The sequence below is a fragment of the Micromesistius poutassou genome (genome assembly GCF_964030765.1).
Source record: "Micromesistius poutassou genome assembly, chromosome: 7".
Classification (NCBI taxonomy): domain Eukaryota; kingdom Metazoa; phylum Chordata; class Actinopteri; order Gadiformes; family Gadidae; genus Micromesistius; species Micromesistius poutassou.
Window position 1 is genome coordinate 18,450,413 of NC_140277.1, and position 21,890 is coordinate 18,472,302.

The window sequence follows — 21,890 nt, forward strand, 5'->3', positions numbered from 1 at the left end:
GGAGATGAAGGCGTGCTGGTCGGACAGACAGAGGACGGCGGCGGAGCGTAGATGGATAGCCAAACTAAAAACACTTACCCCCTTGGGCCTGAACGTCAGGGAGTAGGGACCGCGCCGGGCCGCTGCTGGGGGCGCTGGGAGAACCCGGGACTCCTCCTTGGGGCTCCCTGCATGGCACCGGGTCCACAGTGTGCGTTTTAAAATGTTGCATGTTTTTATTACTGTGTGTTCTTTTTTACCATGATTTTATTTAGGCCTCCAGTTTTACAAGTTCCAAATTCTGTTGGAGGCCTCTCGTCCTTATTTTTATTCCTTCCATTTTACTTACCTATTTATTTATTTATTTATTTATGTATTTATTTATTTATTTTCTTACCTTGGCACTTATTTTAGCACTTTTTATCTTTTATCCACGTGTTTTTAGTGTTTCTATCAATTGATATATTATTATTTTTACATATATATATATATATATATATATATATGTGTGTGTGCATGGTTTAATTAAAAGGACTTCCTGCATATCTTAACATGAATTTTAGATTGCAGTGTGCTTCCTTTTTTATCCAAAACTTTTTATCCTATATTCTTTATTTATTCATATGCATGCGTTTTAATTATTATTTTTGATGATTTATTATTTATGAGAGGATGTGTATGGATGGGTCTGAGTGTGTGTGTGTGTGTGTGTGTGTGTGTGTGTGTGTGTGTGTGTGTGTGTGTGTGTGTGTGTGTGTGTGTGTGTGTGTGTGTGTGTGTGTGTGTGTGTGTGTGTGTGTGTGTGTGGATCTCTCCCCCTTCTTTTTATTCATTTTACCTGCTCTTTTTAATAGATGTGTTTTTAATCGATCCCGGTTGCTGTGCTGGCTGCTGCCCCACTAAGGGAGGCCTCTCGGGACCCCGGCCCCTTGGACGTTGTCCGCAAGTCTGAACGACCTTGGTTAGGGTCAGGGTCAGCGTTAACCGGCCAGCACCCCATCATCAGTTTAATGTTTGGCCTGTATGTCAATTATGGCTCCCGCTGCACTGCTGACCATCCTTGGAAGGAGGGATCCCCCACTCGGCGTTTCTTCCCTAGATTTCCTCGGTGCTCATTAAGGGAGTTTCTTGTTGGCCGTGTGGGGGCTTGGGTCAGGTCATTAATGTTTGGCCTGTTGAGCCCTTTGAGGCTGTAATGGTGATTCAGGGCTACAGATACAATTGAATTGTTCTGGCTTTGTCTCGTCGGTGAGCCCTGTAGCTCTTCAAGAAATCAAGAAATCAAATCATCTCTGATTTCGTAATTTGCTGTCTCTTTTGTTTTAATATGAAAAATGTTTTATGTACTGGAATTATAAAATATCAATACTATAACTATATATATATATATATATATATATATATATATATATATATATATATATATATATATATAGTTATATACTATATATATATATATACTATATATATACTATTTATGAGCTACAATCTGCAATCAATCGAATATCTCAACAATACCAAAAAAAAAAAGTTAAGCTGTGGAGAAAAGAGGCTGAACCTCTCAGCCAGTGATTAAGTTTTATTTGTGAGAAGAAAGAGAAACAACAATATATGGTACAGTAAGGATGTTTATAGTAACAATCTCAACTTTTATTCATCAACGCATATCAGTGTTGTAGTCAAGTCACTGTGCCTTGACTCCAAGTCTGGTTCCAGTCTCCAGTGTTCAAGTCGAGTCCACTGCTCACACGAGTCGAGTCCGAGTTGAGTCCCTGTTGATCAAGTTGAGTCCGAGTTGAGTCCCTGTTGATCAAGTTGAGTCCGAGTTGAGTCCCTAGGTAGACCACTAGGTACTAGGTTGTACACACACTCATGTCACGGGAATTAACTCCTTAACTTAATGATCCCCACATGTCGTAAGATTGTATGTTTCTATATGTGTTTGAACACCAAAAAGAGTCACATTGAAGATAAACGATTATCTTATTCACTGCTCTGAAGCTAGTTTTAAAACCCCGGTTAGACCCTGAACACGGCCTGGAACAGGACCTGGAACACAGCCTGGAACACAGCCTGGAACACAGCCTGGAACACAGCCTGGAACACAGCCTGGAACAGGACCCTGAACACAGCCTGGAACACAGCCTGGAACAGGACCTGGAACAGGACCTGGAACACAGCCTGGAACAGGACCTGGAACAGGACCTGGAACACAGCCTGGAACAGGACCTGGAACAGGACCTGGAACACAGCCTGGAACACAGCCTGGAACAGGACCTGAACACAGCCTGGAACAGGACCTGGAACAGGACCTGGATGGGTCTGTAGGGGGCGTGTCCTGTCAGTGTTGGAGGCGTGTCCTGTCAGTGTTGGAGGCGTGTCCTGTCAGTGTTGGAGGCGTGTCCTGTCAGTGTCGGAGGCGTGTCCTGTCAGTGTTGGAGGCGTGTCCTGTCAGTGTTGGAGGCGTGTCCTGTCAGTGTTGGAGGCGTGTCCTGTCAGTGTCGGAGGCGTGTCCTGTCAGTGTTGGAGGCGTGTCCTGTCAGTGTTGGAGGCGTGTCCTGTCAGTGTCGGAGGCGTGTCCTGTCAGTGTTGGAGGCGTGTCCTGTCAGTGTTGGAGGCGTGTCCTGTCAGTGTTGGAGGCGTGTCCTGTCAGTGTTGGAGGCGTGTCCTGTCAGTGTTGGAGGCGTGTCCTGTCACAGTTGAAGACGTGTCCTTCCACAGCCGGAGGCGTGTCTGTTCATCGTTGGGGGGGCGTGTCTTCTCTTCTGAGAGGTGGCTGACTTGTGGGCGTGTCCTAATGTTTCACCCAAACCAATGGTTGGCCATGCAGTCTCTGTTCCAGGGCACCGAGCAGACCCAGCACCACTCACTGGAACACTGCGCCCTGGGACACACCATGTGCACACAACCTCCTGGAACACACACACACTTTATGAGTCGAGTTGAGTTGAGTTGCGTCGCGTTGAGTTGCGTTGCGTCGCGTTGCGTTGCGTTGCGTTGAGTTGAGTTGTGTTGCGTTGCGTTGCGTCGCGTTGAATTGCGTTGCGTTGCGTCGCGTCGCGTCGCGTCGCGTTGCGTTGCGTTGAGTTGCGTTGCGTCGCGTTGCGTTGCGTTACCGTTCTTCTCCACCGGGACCCTGCACCGAGGACAGGGTCGGGTGGTCTCTCTGATGGTGTCGCGAGACGCCAGTTCCCACCGGCTCCTCTGGAGGGCGCCCTCGTCCACCACCACACACTGAGAGAGAGAGAGAGAGAGAGAGAGAGAGAGAGAGAGAGAGAGAGAGAGAGAGAGAGAGAGAGAGAGAGAGAGAGAGAGAGAGAGAGAGAGAGAGAGGGCCTTTACCCTAGCTCACTCCCTCTCACTCTACTCATATTTGTATCTTCTGTATATTTCTCAGTTCCATTCTGATGTAAAACATTTGTTTCATTTGATTTAATTATATAACTGTCCACACACACACACACACACACACACACACACACACACACACACACACACACCGTCCTCTGGTTGGACGGGGGGGAGGAGTCAGCGTTCTGATGTCTGACCCGGCGCTAGCTTATCTGTAAAACACAACGACAACAGAAACAGCTTTTCCTTTTGTCTTGTTGTGGCGTCCGCGTGTCCGTCCGCTTCCCCGCTGGAGGCCAGACTGTAAACCAGGGGGGGGGGGGGGGGGGGGGTCAGCTGGCCGCCTTGTGGCGCCCCCCACAGCAGCCCCACGCCAGGGCGGCGCGGTGGCAGGCATGGAGGGGGGGGTAGAGACACAGGCAGGGCGCCACCAGGGACAGGGCCCCCAGGGCCCCCAGGGCCAGCCAGCGCGGCCCCCGCCGGGCCCCGCCCCCGCCCCCGCCCTCGCAGGAGCAGGGGTCCGAGAAGTCCCCCTCGGGGTCCGACATGCGGTGGTGCAGCATGCTGTCGGCCACATGCAGCTGACCCGCCGCACGCCGCCGCCCACCGCGTCCGGCGCGTCCTGGCACCGGCCCCTCCGATTGGCCGAGGGGTAGAACGTCTCGCCGCAGTGTTCGCACTGAGCGCGCCCGGAGCGGCCCGCCTTCCCGCCCTTCATCCCCCCCCCCCCCCCCCCGCCCCCCGCCGCCGCCGCCGCCGCCGTCCTCGTCAGAGGGGGAGGAGCCGGGGAGGAAGGGGCGTGGCTGGGCGGAGACCACGCCCGAGAAGCCCCTGTGGCGGGGGCCTCGGCCCCGGGGGGGGCCCACGGGGCCGTCGGGGGGGTATAATATCTCACCCTTAAATAAAAGCTGAACACACACACGCACGCACACACACACACACACACACACACACACACACACACACACACACACACACACACACACACACACAGTGGGAAGTTTGGGTGGTCCCAGAGGGGAGTGGCCGGTCTGGTCTGGTCCTCCTCCTGGTCTGGTCCTCCTCCTGGTCTGGTCCTCCTGGTCTGGTCCTCCTCCTGGTCTGGTCCTGGTCTGGTCCTAGTCCTGGTCTGGAGGCGGGCTCCCCCTCAACAGGGGGTCTGTGCGCGGCCAGGGGGCTGGACCCTTGTGTCCCCGTCCCTCATGGGGTCCCATCCCAGACTCCAGCTCGGTGTTCAGACGTCAGCCCTCTGTCAGCGCTCAGCAGCCTCTGTGCAGAGCGCTGGACCCACAGCGGGAACCCTGCTCTGAGTCGGCCTCGCTGTCTTCAGCCTCACTCCTGCATCTGAAACGTAGAAATGATTCCCGCAAAGAAAACAGACACGCTGTGTGTGTCATCGTTGTGTACCAGGTAGGCCTCGTTAAACATGTTGGAAATGACCTGTAATTCACCACTATACCATCACATGTTTGATGGAGAATGTACGTATGAATGTATTTTTCTATCAGTCAAAAATAGAGAAGAAGATAAATCTATCTAAGCTGGGGGTCTGAACACATGATTTCAGTCGCACACTGTTGACACAACGTGTGCGTCGTCATGTTGTACCAGAATAAAGAGGACCAGAGTGAGAGCAGGTCCTGTGTCTCTGGGTCGTTCTTCCCTCGTCGCAGACAACCACACAAGTCTGCGGACAAACACAACCGGTGACACATGACATATTACTATGAGACAACGGGGTGGATAACACGGGACAACGGGAGAAACCAGGAGACAAATGCACGCATTCACTGTTTTAGAGACGGATGTGTTTTTTGGGGGCTGCGTTCCAACAGTGACCGCTAGGGGGAGACAAACACACAACGGTCAACATACGGCCTTTCTCCTTGTAAAGCCTGATAATGGAATGATAAAATGCGAGATATAGACATCAAACCTCTAGTTCTTTAGATTGGGAAATCATCAACGCGTTATATTAATCCTAATGGGGGGCAGTTGATGTCACTACATCACGCACAGATTCACAAATTAATTTATTGTGGGGCCAAGAACAAAGCCCCAAAACACCGTCTCTAAAACAGTTAATGCGTCCGTGGCCTACTGGTTAAAGAGTTGGACCAGTAGCAGAGTCTCACTCCGGCCAAAAACCAAAAGTTGGCAACCCTGTGGATGTGATGTTTATATATTTGTGTGTCACTGTTCCTTGTTGAATTGTGTCTCTTCTTTATACCAACACATCCTGGATGTTGTAGTTTCACTCTTAAAAACACAACGCCGTCATTCCGGATCCTTCTTGTGCGGCAGCCATCTTAGGTTGTAGTTTTTAAGTAGCCACCTAATAACGATTGAATAATATAATTCTTTATTGTCATTGCACAGGACACAATGAAATTGGATGGCAGTCCTCTTGGTGCTTTATGAAATAAATAGTTGTAAAAAGAATATACAACATGAAACATGAGCTATACACAGAAACCCCCTCTACCCTCCCACACCCCCACACACACATTGGCATACATTCTGCAGTGCATTAAAGTGACAGTGAGGTAGCGTTGAAAAGAGGATGTACGTCCTCCAATGACACGCCCTCTGGTGATGTCACCGTCTCTCAACACCTACAAAACGTCTAGTAGGAGGGAGGAGACTGTGACATCACAAGAGGGCGTGTTACTGGCACCTCTTGATGCCAACCAAACCGTTCCTAACGAGAGGAGGTATGTGTTATGTAAATGAGTTTGGCTGCCAGTCAGGAGAAGGCCTCACCAGGAAATAGCTGCTGCTGGAACCGCCCTAACGACCGCCTGACACCATGAGACACATCTTCATCAGGGAGAAACCGACTCCAGCCTTAAGATACAGACCAGCACATAGGAATCAGACAACATGGACCTGCCACCCTTATGGACCCTTTATCACATTATTGAATACATTCAGTTAATAATCAGTGGAACTTCACCCCTACCAGAGCAGACCGGATATGAACATTCGACATTATCACTTATTTATTACATTTATCTTTTATGTCTAGTCTTTTCCTTTCTTACTCTTAATAATGAGCAGAAACAGTGAAGAAGATAACTAAACCGGTATAAACCTGTACTGTTTTAACCTTCTGTGTTTAAAATGCTTTTCCAATGAAAACCCATTGAGGTGAAGGTCAGCCACCGTCTCGCTGTGTTTGAGATCAACAGAGTGATGGTATGAATGGAGGCGCGGCCGCCACAGGTTTGGTATGAGGAAGAAGACGTGTGGTGAGGATTAGATCTTTGTGAGATTGTACTGATCACCTGGAACACAGGAGAGGCCTTCTCTAGGTCACGTGTTTCTATTCTCTACATTATCTACATTTATCTCTTCATGGAATTCATGGGAACACTTTACAATAAGGGTGCATTAATTAACCATTAATTAACTTTAGTTAATGCAGTCATGAGCATTAACAGTTAATGAATAGTAATAATTTAATTATGGTGTTCATGTTTACTAACAATGTCCATATGAACTAAATACACATGTGAGCAATGTGTATTTAGTTCCCCATGCTATAATAATGGTTATTACTGCATTTACTACTGTGAATTAATAGTTACTATACCATTAGTTAAATGTTAGTTAATTCACTAATGTTAATGAATGTTTCATTAATGTATGGTAAAGTGTTCATGAAGTCCTGGTATTTATTTTCTGTAACTGAGGAGGACGTGTGAGGCGATGCATCAGAGTGTCTCTACCTGCTGTTTGAACCATCAAGTGTCTCTTTGTATTTCTCTGAGCTTCTAGACATCACAGCTCTGTCCATCGTTCCTATTTTAATAAAGTGGTTATTCTTCATCACTGAGTGAAGTTATGGAACAGCAGCCAATAAGAGGTTAGTCTGACAGGAGTTTAAACTGGGAGGGGAACTGGTCCAACTGGTTGGTTCACATCCTCCTTTCCTTGTTGTTGTGTTGGACGGTTTGGTGCTGAGCTCTTCATCACAGCAGGGAGAAGACGAGGTACTGTAGTCACCACGCTCCGTCATATCATAATTCATAGGTTATATTTATGAAAACGTAATGTAATGTAATGTTACTGCTTTGTAAACTTTGGTCTACTTGACACTTCTCACATTGTTAATTAATTGGTTCGTATGTCGACATTTTCTTGCATGAAAAATGTATTCATCTTTATTCAAACTATTTATCAAATAAGGATTTGAATATTATGTTTAATATCATTAATACTATTACGACTTACGAATAATTATAATACATTTATAAGTATTTTGTTTCAATTGTATTGTTATTATGATATCTGTTACAATTATTATTATTATTATTGAGTCATTATTATATATGTTTATATTATTATTATTATTATTAATAATATTATAATGATCATTTCAATTGTATTATTAATCTCATTGTCAGTATTGTCATTGTGCGTGAGGAAGAGGGCCAGATCTGGGGATGGGGGTGTGGTCTAAACGTCAAGAGGAAGTCAGTAAAGCCATTTTTACCTACAAGCTCCACAAGAGGCCTAAGTCATTTGAATGAGAGGCGAAATGTATCCTATTTTTATGAAATGCCAGTGTTTCTCAACCAAATGACTTGGGGTTCAAATGAGTTTATTACAGTATAGATGCAGACAAAAGACAATTTGGATGGATGTGTAGGCCATCTATCTTTTGAAAATTGCACAAGTTCAAGTTTATTTTGTAGGTTATACTGCAGCATACAGTACAATGTGCATTGACATTCAGTAAGTCAGTAAAACAATATAACAAAAAAAAACAGAGAGAGAGAGAGAGAGAGAGAGAGAGAGAGAGAGAGAGAGAGAGAGAGAGAGAGGGAGACAGGGGGGGAGGGAGAGAGAGAGAGAGAGAGAGAGAGAGAGAGAGAACATGTAGTCCATTGTAGTTCTGTACTCCCAGTTGACACCTGAGTTTTTGCCATTTAGGCTGACAGGCTGTGCTTCCAGGACAAGCCAGACAAGACAAGACAAGACAAGACATGCCAGTGTTTCTCAACCAAATGACTTGGGTTTCAAATGAGTTTATTACAGTATAGATGCAGACAAAAGACTATTTGGATGGATGTGTAGGCCATCTATCATCTATCTGTCTGTGTGTCTGTGTGTCTGTCTGTCTGTCTAGCTGTCTGTGTGTCTGTCTAGCTGTCTATCTGTCTGTGTGTCTATATATCTATCTATATCTACCTATAGATATCAATCTTATTCACTTCAGAATGTCCCCTTGCGACCTCTGCTGACAGAAAAAGAGAATTGCATCCTTGGACAAAAAACAATTACACAGGAATACATCAAAAATGCTCTATAATAGCTTATTTGCGCGCTGGTAGGGCCCCATGTTGTGCAGAATGCGCCCTTTTTTATTTTTTCGAGTCCACCACTGATAAGCAGGTTCTATAAAAGCAGAGAATAACCAAACGCTGAATGACCAGAGGAACAATATGTAGTTGTGTTTGTGTCCAGGTCTCCAGTCTACTATGGATGAGGAGAGAGAGGAGAGAGAGGAGGGGGGTCCTACCTCTAAGACCACTCTGTCTGGGGAACATGGCCGCCAGAGCAAAGCTAAGAGGTAAGAAGAGGATCTCTCACTGTCTGTGACTGTTGTCCATCTCAGAGCTCAGCAGTGATACATCATGACACCACCACCTGACTCTACTCTGGACATCTAATAATCAGAGTGTTCTTAATAGTGATGTTCCCCTGATCTTTGTGTGTGTGTGTGTGTGTGTGTGTGTGTGTGTGTGTGTGTGTGTGTGTGTGTGTGTGTGTGTGTGTTGTGTTGAAGCCCAGAGCAGCAGCAGAGCGCAGACTCCCCTGGACCCAGCTGTGTCTCCATGAGGAGTGACCGCTCTATGGATCTACCTGTTGGGTTTAAAGATGGACGCCCCTCCAGAGAGGAGAGGTAGGAGTTTCAAACATACGATGAAACCAGACCAGTTGGTTGTTATCAGACTCTACTGATCAGATAGCCTGGAAATCCAGACCCACCTCTAGAAAGCTGTAGGGTCTGGCAACGCGTAATGAAAATGGCCCAACTCGAGGGGCGGCCCCAAGCATGTATTTGAAAATATCCTCGTCGTCCGCTTATCCGGGGTCGGGTCGCGGGGGCAGCAGCTCAAGCAGGGGGCCCCAGACTTCCCTTTCCCGGGCCACATTGACCAGCTCTGACGGGGGGATCCCGAGGCGTTCCCAGGCCAGTGTTGACATATAATCTCTCCACCTAGTCCTGGGTCTTCCCCGGGGTCTCCTCCCCACTGGTCGTGCCTGGAACACCTCCCAAGGGAGGCGTCCAGTGGGCATCCTTACCAGATGCCCGAACCACCTCAACTGACTCCTTTCTAAGCAAAGGAGCAGCGGCTCTAATCCGAGTTCCTCCCGGATGACTGAAAACTCATCTCGGCCGCTTGTATCCGCGATCTCGTCCTTTCGGTCATCACCCACCCCTCATGACCATAGGTGAGGGTAGGAACAAAGATCGACCGGTAGATCGAGAGCTTTGCCTTGCGGCTCAGCTCTCTTTTCGTCACAACAGTGCGGTAAAGCGAACGCAATACCGCCCCCGCTGCTCCGATTCTCCGGCCAATCTCACGCTCCATCGTACCCTCACTCGCGAACAAGACCCCGAGGTACTTAAACTCCTTCACTTGGGCTAAGGACTCATTTCCTACCCGGAGAGGGCAATCCACCGGTTTCCTGCTAATTTGAAAATATCACTGAACGCAATTGGATAACACTACGACCAATCAGAAGAATACAAGGGGTGACGTATCCAGACCAGCGGAGCTAACCAATAGATAAGACTCTCGCCGTATCCGATCGGTAAAACAGCAGCGCTTTTGGCCCGTCTATATCAGATACACCGATGTGATGGGTTAATGTGCTGGGAGAGGGGAATCGGAGAGGGATTATATTGCTCGTTCCCAGAGTGACTTGCTGAGCAAATTCAAAGTGTGCTCTCGCGAGAACTCTGGATTTCCAGGGTACTGATCAGATGCAACAAGGCAGGAGAAAATAAATAGTTGTGGACCTTCAAACTCTGTTGATTCAGAATTGTCTCTCTAGAGTTCACATCCAATAATCAGAGCAGTGTTTATAGTGATGTTCACCTGCTCTGTGTGTGTGTGTGTGTGTGTGTGTGTGTGTGTGTGTGTGTGTGTGTGTGTGTGTGTGTGTGTGTGTGTGTGTGTTGAAGCCCAGAGCAGCAGGAGAGAGCAGACTCCTCTGGACCCAGCTGTGTCTCCTTGAAGAGTGACCGCTCTATGGTTCTACCTGTTGTGTTTAAAGATGGACGCCCCTCCAGAGAGGAGAGGTAGGAGTTTCAAACAGACGATGAAACAGACCACTTGATATCTGACCCATATCTGAGTTCATCAGAACTGTTTCTCCCCCGGCTTGTCATCAGAATATGGATCAGTTGTTCTTCAGCCTGAGTACTACTGGAGTTGACGTCTTTCAGCAAGAGGACCCTGCTCCTCGTACCTCCAGCTCACTCACTTTCTGTCACAAGTCTCTTTGGATAAAAGACAAAATACGACCCCCACTTTTTAAAGAGACGTTTCTGGAAAAATATTTTTTTAAGATGTAGAGATGTAAAGTACGGTAACTGTTAGGGCCCAGCTCCTACGGGGAAAGGGAAGCAGCATGGAACCACAAGGAGTCGGTCAAATGAAAGGCATTCATCACCAGGAAGACGGAATGTTGTCTAGACCCCGAATACAAAACAACCCAACTCTTTTAGGCGCAATTCCAGGAAAGAAACCTGGATTGTCTTATATTCAGGTCAACACGGTAGTTCTAAATTAGCATTCCTAAGTTTATTTTGAATGAAATTCCATGTAAGAGAAGAATAAAAGGTATAGATAAATTGATTCATGTATAAATAAAGGAACAAGTTCAGGATAAACAAAATGTTTTGGAGCCTGTACATCAACAGTCAGTAATCTCATCTCATCTCAACCAATATGACATAGTTATTCTGCAATAAAAAACAGGACTGTGTGTGTGTGTGTGTGTGTGTGTGTGTGTGTGTGTGGGTGTGTGTGTGTGTGTGTGTGTGTGTTTGTGTGTGTGTGTTCTCCACAGACACCAGAGGAGGTCAAAGGTTCCCAGTGGTCCGTCTGTACAGCAGCAACACACAGAGTTGAAGGTGTGTAAATGTACAACACTGAGTTCAGTCATGAATGACATGTGAACAACATCTCTCCTGGAGCTAACAGTCTCCAGGCTTCCCTCTTCAGACCAGCAGGACGTGAATCCAGGACAGACGCTTCTGATGTCCTCAGTTAGTTACATTAAAGCATTAAAACACAGTAAAGTTCTCATTGATGTTTGTTCTGTTCCAGCGGATCAAGGAGAACGCACACGCTTTTTTAGACAAGGAGGTGGAGAAGCTCTGGAGGGTTCTCTACCCAGATTACCCACAATGCTCAGAGAGCCAGAGGGAGGAGGAGGAGGTGGATGGTGAGGAAGAGGAGCAGAGGAGGCGTGCCAGAGAGGGAGTGGAAGACATCACACTGCTCTGCATGAAGCAGTTGAAGCTGGAGGAGCTGGCTGACACACTGAGGAGTAAGATACTCTTATTTTGAAAACAGATTTAGATTTATGATCATTATTTTTAAACAGGGCACTAAGAGTAAAAAAGCAGGAGTACTAATTTGATACATCAATTATTTTGTTTTCTAATGTAGAAAGTGTTGCTGCTGAGTGCCAACATAAGATCAAGTCTCATCTGAAGGAGAAGACCCAGTGTGTGTTTGAGGGAATCGCTAAAGCAGGAGAGTCAAGACCTCTGAATGAGATCTACACAGAGCTCTACATCACAGAGGGAGGCAGTGGAGAGGTCAACAAGGAACATGAGGTCAGACTGATTGAAACAGCTTCCAGGAAGCCAGCCAGGGAGGAAACACCAATCAGATGTGAAGACATCTTTAAACCCTTACCAGGAAAGGATCAACCAATCAGGACAATAATGACAACTGGAGTGGCCGGCATTGGTAAAACCATCTTAACACACAAGTTCACTCTGGACTGGGCTGAAGGCAAAACCAACCACGACATACACTTCATATTTCCCCTCACTTTCAGAGAGCTGAATTTACTGAGAGAAAAAAAGTTTAGCGTGGTGGAACTTCTTCATCACTTCTTTATTGAGACCAAAAAAACAGGAATCTGCAGATACGACCGGTTCCAAGTTGTCTTCATCTTGGATGGTCTGGATGAGTGTCGACTTCCTCTGGACTTCCAGAACAACCCGATCTGTACTGATGTCACAGAGTCCACCTCGGTGGACATGCTGCTGACAAACCTCATCAGGGGCAACCTGCTTCGTTCTGCTCGCATCTGGATAACCACACGCCCTGCGGCAGCCAATCAAATCCCTGCTGAGTGTGTTGACATGGTGACAGAGGTGAGAGGGTTCACCGACCAACAGAAGGAGGTGTACTTCAGGAAGAGATTCAGAGACGAGAAGCTGGCCAGCAAAATCATCTTCCACGTCAAGAACTCACGAAGCCTCTACATCATGTGTCACATCCCAGTCTTCTGTTGGATCACGGCTACAGTTCTGGAGGACATCTTCAAATTAACCCAGGGAAAGGAAGTTATGCCCAAGACTGTGACTCAAATGTACATCCACTTCCTGAGGGTTCAGTCCATACAGGGGGACATGAAGTATCATGGGAGAGCTGATACACACTGTAGTTCAGAGTGCAGGAAGATCATTGTTTCTCTGGGAAAACTGGCTTTTAACCAGCTGGAGAAAGGAAACCTGATCTTCTATGAGGCAGACCTGGCAGAGTGTGGCATCGATATCAGAGCAGCCTCAGAGTACACAGGAGTGTTCACCCAGATCTTTAAAGAGGAGTGTGGGCTGTACCAGGACAGGGTGTTTTGCTTTGTCCATCTGAGCATCCAGGAGTTTCTGGCTGCCCTTTATGTCTTTCTGTCCTTCATCGACACTGGTGTCAATCTGCTCTCAGAAGATCAACCATCCAGGTGGTCTACTCTTATTAGAAATAAATCTGATCTCCTCTACCAGAGTGCTGTGGACAAGGCCTTACAGAGTGAGAACGGACACCTGGACTTATTCCTCCGCTTCCTCCTGGGCCTCTCTCTGAAGACCAATCAGAGTCTCCTACGAGGTCTGCTGCGACAGACAAGAGGTAGCTCACAGACCAATCAGAATTCAGTGTCTTACATCAAGAAGAGGATAAAGGGAGATCTCTCTCCAGAGCGAAGCATCAATCTGTTCCACTGTCTGAATGAGCTGAACGACCGTTCTCTAGTAGTGGAGATCCAACGGTACCTGACATCAGGAAGTCTCTCCAGAAAATCTCTCTCGAATGCTCAATGGTCAGCTCTGGTCTTCATCTTACTGACATCAGAAGAGGAGCTGGACGTGTTTGACCTGAAGAAATACTCTGCTTCAGAGGAGGGTCTTCTGAGGCTGCTGCCAGTGGTCAAAGCCTCCAAAACAGCTTTGTAGGTTCACTTATAACATGTTTTACAACACAATATACATAATATTACAATATACAAGTTATTATAATATACAAAACATCTTTGTAGGTGCTCTAAGGACTTGTATTACAATACACTAAAATTTAATCAAAGTATAGTGTTGCTGAGTATTTAGAGACAGTTACTTTGTTCATGTATAAATTAAAATGGTTTAACATGTTTCTGTCTGTTTGTGTGAAGGCTGAGTGGCTGTCTTCTGTCAGAGAGATGCTGTGAAGATCTGGCCTCAGTTCTCAGCTCTAACTCCTCTAGTCTGAGAGAGCTGGACCTGAGTAACAATGATCTGCAGGATTCAGGAGTGAAGCTGCTCTCTGCTGGACTGGGGAGTCCACACTGTACACTGGAAACTCTCAGGTCAGTTTACTTATTGTGCATAATAACATTTTACTATCAGCAGACATTCAGCTGATTCTTAAATAGTGTAGTAGTTGTCACAAGCCTAGACGTAATCATTGTATGCATACCACCTAAAATACTTGGAAATTCACTTGAGAAAATGAATTCTGCTCTTGTTTTTCTGAATTAATGACATAATTAACTCTGAATTCTGAGTTTTTATGGAATAATAATCCGCTCTTTTTTTCTTAATTACTGTGTTAATTTTCTCAGAATTCTTTTCATGGCAAAAATAAATGTGCTGTTTTTGTGATTTAACAAGTTTTAATATGTTTCATATGATCTTATAGTAATCCATGCCATTGTATCACTGTTACTGAAATAAGACGTCAGACCTTTACCGAGGAAGTCTGACGTCACGACCGAGGGGCACCCCCCTCCTCTGTGAAGCTCCGTCTGAGCAGCTGTTAAGGGGAAGTTGAGCGAGTGGACCCAAATGCTCACACAGAGTGAGGCTGACAGACAGTAAATCAAAGGGTCTTTACTGAGGGACACAAATATGTAAAGGAGGGACTTGGGGCTTGAAGGCTGGAGGGTAGTCAGACAGGGGAGGGGTCGGTGACAGGAGGGTAGTCAGACAGGGGAGGGGTCGGTGACAGGAGGGTAGTCAGACAGGGGAGGGGTCGGTGACACTGTACAGGGAGGAGATTGTTAGGGCGAGTGACGGAGCCCAAGGACTCAACAATGTAGACACTAGGAGGGACCAGGGACCAGGTACTGACTGTTAAGTGTGAAACAACGATCTAGAGATGATTGTATGAATTAAAAATGTCTTAAATTACGTATTCAACTGGGGTTAGTTGTGTGAATATTTTTAATAGACAGTAGTTTAACTGTCTGTTAGAAATGTTCTGAAGAGTACCATGTTCCTGTCTGTTTGTGTGAGTGTAGAGCCCTAAAGTAGAATAACAGACTCTTCTTAAAAAGTTTCTTTGAAGACACGTTTTCCAGTTGTTTCATCATTCATAAAACATTATAGATGTATAATTGATGTATAATTAAAACAACTGCATATTGTTTAAAGGCTGACTGGCTGTGATCTGTCAAAGAGATGCTGTGAAGCTCTGGTCTCAGTTCTCAGCTCCAACTCCTCTAGTCTGAGAGAGCTGGACCTGAGTACCAATGATCTGCAGGATTCAGGAGTGAAGCTGCTCTCTGCTGGACTGGGGAGTCCACACTGTACACTGGAAACTCTCAGGTCAGTTTTAGTCAATGTGCATAATAACATTTTACTATCAGCAGACATTCAGCTGATTCTTAAATAGTGTAGTAGTTGTCACAAGCCTAGACGTAATCATTGTATGCATGCCACCTGACATACTTGGAAATTCACTTGAGAAAATGAATTATGTTCTTGATTTTCTGAATGAATGACATAATTAACTCAGAATTCTGAGTTTTTATGGAATAATAAGGCTGTCTTTTTTTCTGAATTACTGTGTTAATTATCACAGAATTCTGAGATAAGATTTCATGGCAAAAATAAATGTGCTGTTTTTGTTATTTAACGAGTCTTAATATGTTTTATATGATCTTCAATATAGTAATCCATGCCATTGTATCTCTGTTACTGGAATAAGTCCCCAATTTAGAGAGAAAAGTGGTAAAATCCTATGTTTTTACTATCCTCCCCAAAACACACCGTGAACGTTCCACTCTGCTGAATGCAGGTGGCGTTCTTTACGTGACGTCAGACCTTTACCGAGGAAGTCTGACGTCACGACTGAGGGGCACCCCCCTCCTCTGTGAAGCTCCGTCTGAGCAGCTGTTAAGGGGAAGTAGAGCGAGTGGACCCAAATGCTCACACAGAGTGAGGCTGACAGACAGTAAATCAAAGGGTCTTTACTGAGGGACACAAATATGTAAAGGAGGGACTTGGGGCTTGAAGGCTGGAGGGTAGTCAGACAGGGGAGGGGTCGGTGACAGGAGGGTAGTCAGACAGGGGAGGGGTCGGTGACAGGAGGGTAGTCAGACAGGGGAGGGGTCGGTGACAGGAGGGTAGTCAGACAGGGGAGGGGTCGGTGACAGGAGGGTAGTCAGACAGGGGAGGGGTCGGTGACAGGAGGGTAGTCAGACAGGGGAGGGGTCGGTGACACTGTACAGGGAGGAGATTGTTAGGACGAGCGACGGAGCACAAGGACTCAACAATGTAGACACTAGGAGGGACCAGGGACGAGGTACTGACTGTTAGTGTGAAACAACGATCTAGCAATGATTGTATACATTAAAAATGTCTTAAATTACATATTCAACTAGGGTTAGTTGTGTGAATATTTTTAATAGACAGTAGTTTAACTGTCTGTTAAAAATGTTCTGAAGAGTAACATGTTCCTGTCTGTTTGTGTGAGTGTAGAGCCCTAAAGTAGAATAACAGACTCTTCTTAAAAAGTTTCTTTGAAGATGTTTTCCAGTTGTTTCATCATCCATAAAACATTATAAATGTATAATTGATGTATAATTAAAACAACTGCATATTGTTTAAAGGCTGACTGGCTGCCATCTGTTAGAGAGATGCTGTAAAGCTCTGGCCTCAGTTCTCAGCTCCAACTCCTCTAGTCTGAGAGAGCTGGACCTGAGTACCAATGATCTGCAGGATTCAGGAGTGAAGCTGCTCTCTGCTGGACTGGGGAGTCCACACTGTACACTAGAAACTCTCAGGTCAGTTTATGTGCATAATAACATTTTACTATCAGCAGACATTCAGCTGATTCTTAAATAGTGTAGTAGTTGTCACAAGCCTAGACGTAATCATTGTATGCATGCCACCTAACATACTTGGAAATTCACTTGAGAAAATGAATTCTGTTCTTCTTTTTCTGAATGAATGACATAATTAACTCAGAATTCTGAGTTTTTATGGAATAATAAGCCTGTCTTTTTTTCTGAATTACTGTGTTAATTATCTCAGAATTCTGAGATAAGATTTCATGGCAAAAATAAATGTGCTGTTTTTGTTATTTAACGAGTCTTAATATGTTTCATATGATCTTCAATATAGTAATCCATGCCATTGTATCTCTGTTACTGAAATAAGTCCCCAATTTAGAGAGAAAAGGGCTAAAATCCTATGTTTTTGCCATTCTCCCCAAAACACGCCGTGAACGTTCCACTCTGCTGAACGCAGGTGGCGTTCTTTACGTGACGTCAGACCTTTACCGAGGAAGTCTGACGTCACGACTGAGGGGCACCCCCCTCCTCTGTGAAGCTCCGTCTGAGCAGCTGTTAAGGGGAAGTTGAGCGAGTGGACCCAAATGCTCACACAGAGTGAGGCTGACAGACAGTAAATCAAAGGGTCTTTACTGAGGGACACAAATATGTAAAGGAGGGACTTGGGGCTTGAAGGCTGGAGGGTAGTCAGACAGGGGAGGGGTCGGTGACAGGAGGGTAGTCAGACAGGGGAGGGGTCGGTGACAGGAGGGTAGTCAGACAGGGGAGGGGTCGGTGACAGGAGGGTAGTCAGACAGGGGAGGGGTCGGTGACAGGAGGGTAGTCAGACAGGGGAGGGGTCGGTGACAGGAGGGTAGTCAGACAGGGGAGGGGTCGGTGACAGGAGGGGAGTCAGACAGGGGAGGGGTCGGTGACACTGTACAGGGAGGGGATTGTTAGGGCGAGTGACGGAGCCCAAGGACTCAACAATGTAGACACTAGGAGGGACCAGGGACGAGGTACTGACTGTTAAGTGTGAAACAACGATCTAGAGATGATTGTATGACTTAAAAATGTCTTAAATTACGTATTCAACTGGGGTTAGTTGTGTGAATATTTTTAATAGACAGTAGTTTAACTGTCTGTTAAAAATGTTCTGAAGAGTAACATGTTCCTGTCTGTTTGTGTGAGTGTAGAGCCCTAAAGTAGAATAACAGACTCTTCTTAAAAAGTTTCTTTGAAGACACATTTTCCAGTTGTTTCATCATTCATAAAACATTATAGATGTATAATTGATGTATAATTAAAACAACTGCATATTGTTTAAAGGCTGACTGGCTGCCATCTGTCAGAGAGATGCTGTGAAGCTCTGGTCTCAGTTCTCAGCTCCAACTCCTCTAGTCTGAGAGAGCTGGACCTGAGTACCAATGATCTGCAGGATTCAGGAGTGAAGCTGCTCTCTGCTGGACTGGGGAGTCCACACTGTACACTGGAAACTCTCAGGTCAGTTTTAGTCAATGTGCATAATAACATTTTACTATCAGCAGACATTCAGCTGATTCTTAAATAGTGTAGTAGTTGTCACAAGCCTAGACGTAATCATTGTATGCATGCCACCTGACATACTTGGAAATTCACTTGAGAAAATGAATTATGTTCTTGATTTTCTGAATGAATGACATAATTAACTCAGAATTCTGAGTTTTTATGGAATAATAAGCCTGTCTTTTTTTCTGAATTACTGTGTTAATTATCACAGAATTCTGAGATAAGATTTCATGGCAAAAATAAATGTGCTGTTTTTGTTATTTAACGAGTCTTAATATGTTTTATATGATCTTCAATATAGTAATCCATGCCATTGTATCTCTGTTACTGGAATAAGTCCCCAATTTAGAGAGAAAAGGGGTAAAATCCTATGTTTTTACTATCCTCCCCAAAACACGCCGTGAACGTTCCACTCTGCTGAACGCAGGTGGCGTTCTTTACGTGACGTCAGACCTTTACCGAGGAAGTCTGACGTCACGACCGAGGGGCACCCCCCTCCTCTGTGAAGCTCCGTCCGAGCAGCTGTTAAGGGGAAGTAGAGCGAGTGGACCCAAATGCTCACACAGAGTGAGGCTGACAGACAGTAAATCAAAGGGTCTTTACTGAGGGACACAAATATGTAAAGGAGGGACTTGGGGCTTGAAGGCTGGAGGGTAGTCAGACAGGGGAGGGGTCGGTGACAGGAGGGAAGTCAGACAGGGGAGGGGTCAGTGACAGGAGGGTAGTCAGACAGGGGAGGGGTCGGTGACAGGAGGGTAGTCAGACAGGGGAGGGGTCGGTGACAGGAGGGTAGTCAGACAGGGGAGGGGTCGGTGACACTGTACAGGGAGGAGATTGTTAGGGCGAGTGACGGAGCCCAAGGACTCAACAATGTAGACACTAGGAGGGACCAGGGACGAGGTACTGACTGTTAGTGTGAAACAACGATCTAGCGATGATGTCTTAAATTAAAAAAATTAAAAATGTCTTAGATTACATATTCAACTAGGGGTAGTTGAATATGTGAATATTTTTTAACAGACAGTAGTTTAACTGTCTGTTAGAAATGTTCTGAAGAGTAACATGTTCCTGTCTGTTTGTGTGAGTGTAGAGCCCTAAAGTAGAATAACAGACTCTTCTTAAAAAGTTTCTTTGAAGACACATTTTCCAGTTGTTTCATCATTCATAAAACATTATAGATGTATAATTTATGGATAATTAACAACTAATTAACAACTGCATATTGTTTAAAGGCTGACTGGCTGCCATCTGTCAGAGAGATGCTGTAAAGCTCTGGCCTCAGTTCTCAGCTCCAACTCCTCTAGTCTGAGAGAGCTGGACCTGAGTACCAATGATCTGCAGGATTCAGGAGTGAAGCTGCTCTCTGCTGGACTGGGGAGTCCACACTGTACACTGGACACTCTCAGGTCAGTTTTACATAATGTGCAAACAGTTACAAAACAAGGTTCCAAATCAGAAGACATTTGACTGATATCAAGTCTCCATTTTTGTTGATATAAGATTTATGTTATATTATTCAGTTATTCAGTGTGTAAATTATTGTTTAAATTTAAGTTCTTTGTTACATTTTTTTGTTGAGGAAATATTTTGGATGTTCTGACCATAGACTGAATAGCTGTTGACTCTCCCCATACATTTACACTGGTCTGTTCCCTGTTATCAAGACATTTTTACACAATGGTTCAACATGTGTTGAGTGTGTGTGTGTGTGTGTGTGTGTGTGTGTGTGTGTGTGTGTGTGTGTGTGTGTGTGTGTGTGTGTGTGTGTGTTTGTGTGTGTAGGTTGTCTTACTGCCTGGTCACACAGGAAGGCTGTGCTTCTGTGGCCTCAGCTCTGAGCTCCAACCCCTCCCATCTGAGAGAGCTGGACCTGAGCTACAATCACCCAGGAGACTCTGGAGCTGCGCTGCTCTCTGCTGGACTGAAGGATCCACGCTGGAGACTGGACACTCTCAGGTATGGAGAGGACAGCTCACCACTCAGGGACAATGTCTCCTACAAGGATCAGTGGAACATGTTACCGTTCCACTGATCGCTCATTATACCACAGCAAAGGGGACAACGCCCCTTTACTGTGGTATAATGAGAACACACAGCCTGTCATGGTCTATTGCTTTTATAAAACTGTTGGCAACTGATGGCAAAATGAAAGTCATAGACACCCTCAATTTTGAAAAAGCGAGAAAGTCGGAAAAGCATTTTTTTAAACGAATACAAAAAAGTAGTCCCTCCTGGCTGCCTGCAAAGTGTGCGGCTGAAGGACACTGTAGCATCCTTCAGAGAGAAGGCTAGAGACGGTAGCTTGGTTCGCCGGTAATTTAGCCTACTATCGAGTTCACTCACCGTGTGCCTATTGCTTTACAACTTTTCCACCCTCTCCAGCAATCAACATATTTTTAGGCTTCAGTGAACTATGCTATTGCTTTTATACATAAATAAACAACAGTTCAATTTAGGAGTGATACTGAACTCTGTAAACTGAATGGGCGTCATAGCTGTGTGTATATGCTCAATATACAGTTGGGAACAGTTGGGAACCAATCAGATCGCTTGATTTAAGCCACCCATTTTATATTACTAGATAATGTGCTCTCATTTAGAAACAACAGTTATATTAAGGTTTCCGTTTTGGGAGACAAAATTCTGCTCTCTCATTGTTAACATGTGAATAATGTTTCCCTGTCTAAAGACAACATGCTGCTCTCTCTTTGTTAACATGTGAATAATGTTTCCCTGTCTAAAGACAACATGCTGCTCTCTCTCTGTTAACATGTGAATAATGTTTCCCTGTCTAAAGACAACATGCTGCTCTCTCTTTGTTAACATGTGAATAATGTTTCCCAGTCTAAAGACAACATGCTGCTCTCTCTTTGTTAACATGTGAATAATGTTTTCCTGTCTAAAGACAACATGCTGCTCTCTCTTTGTTAACATGTGAATAATGTTTCCCTGTCTAAAGACAACATGCTGCTCTCTCTCTGTTAACATGTGAATAATGTTTCCCTGTCTAAAGACAACATGCTGCTCTCTCTTTGTTAACATGTGAATAATGTTTCCCTGTCTAAAGACAACATGCTGCTCTCTCTCTGTTAACATGTGAATAATGTTTCCCTGTCTAAAGACAACATGCTGCTCTCTCTTTGTCTCCCCAGTGTGGAGCACGGTGGAGAGTGGAGGATGAAACCAGCTCCACAGAGATGTAAGTGTCTGTTTAGTTTGATTCATCTCAACACACACTAACTATAGAGATGGAAAGTCCATCCACACAGCAGGAGGTGACGTCGGTTCAGTCAAATCATCCTGGGAATGAAGATGATGGTGGACATCACCTTCATCAAACTGTTGATGTATAATAATTATATTCTACAATAATCTATATTTAGTTCTTGTTTGATATTTGCTTCCTAGTGAATGTTACGCAGCATTAAGAAATATTAACCGTG

At 45.3% G+C, this 21,890-nt stretch overlaps 2 protein-coding genes across 2 annotated transcripts in view; both read left to right on the forward strand.

The window, feature by feature from the left end:
• LOC311350726 (uncharacterized protein) overlaps positions 1–21,890 on the forward strand; it is a 78,583-nt gene that overhangs the window by 43,956 nt on the left and 12,737 nt on the right. The window lies entirely within an intron of this gene.
• Positions 3,906–20,479, forward strand: LOC311350078 (NLR family CARD domain-containing protein 3-like; the record flags this gene model as incomplete). Its single annotated transcript, XM_084470115.1, has 9 exons — positions 3,906–3,982; positions 4,557–4,681; positions 12,027–13,818; positions 14,038–14,211; positions 15,278–15,451; positions 16,738–16,911; positions 18,229–18,402; positions 19,680–19,853; positions 20,230–20,479. 9 exons carry the CDS (start codon positions 3,906–3,908, stop codon positions 20,477–20,479), a joined length of 3,114 nt encoding a protein of 1,037 aa, XP_084326241.1.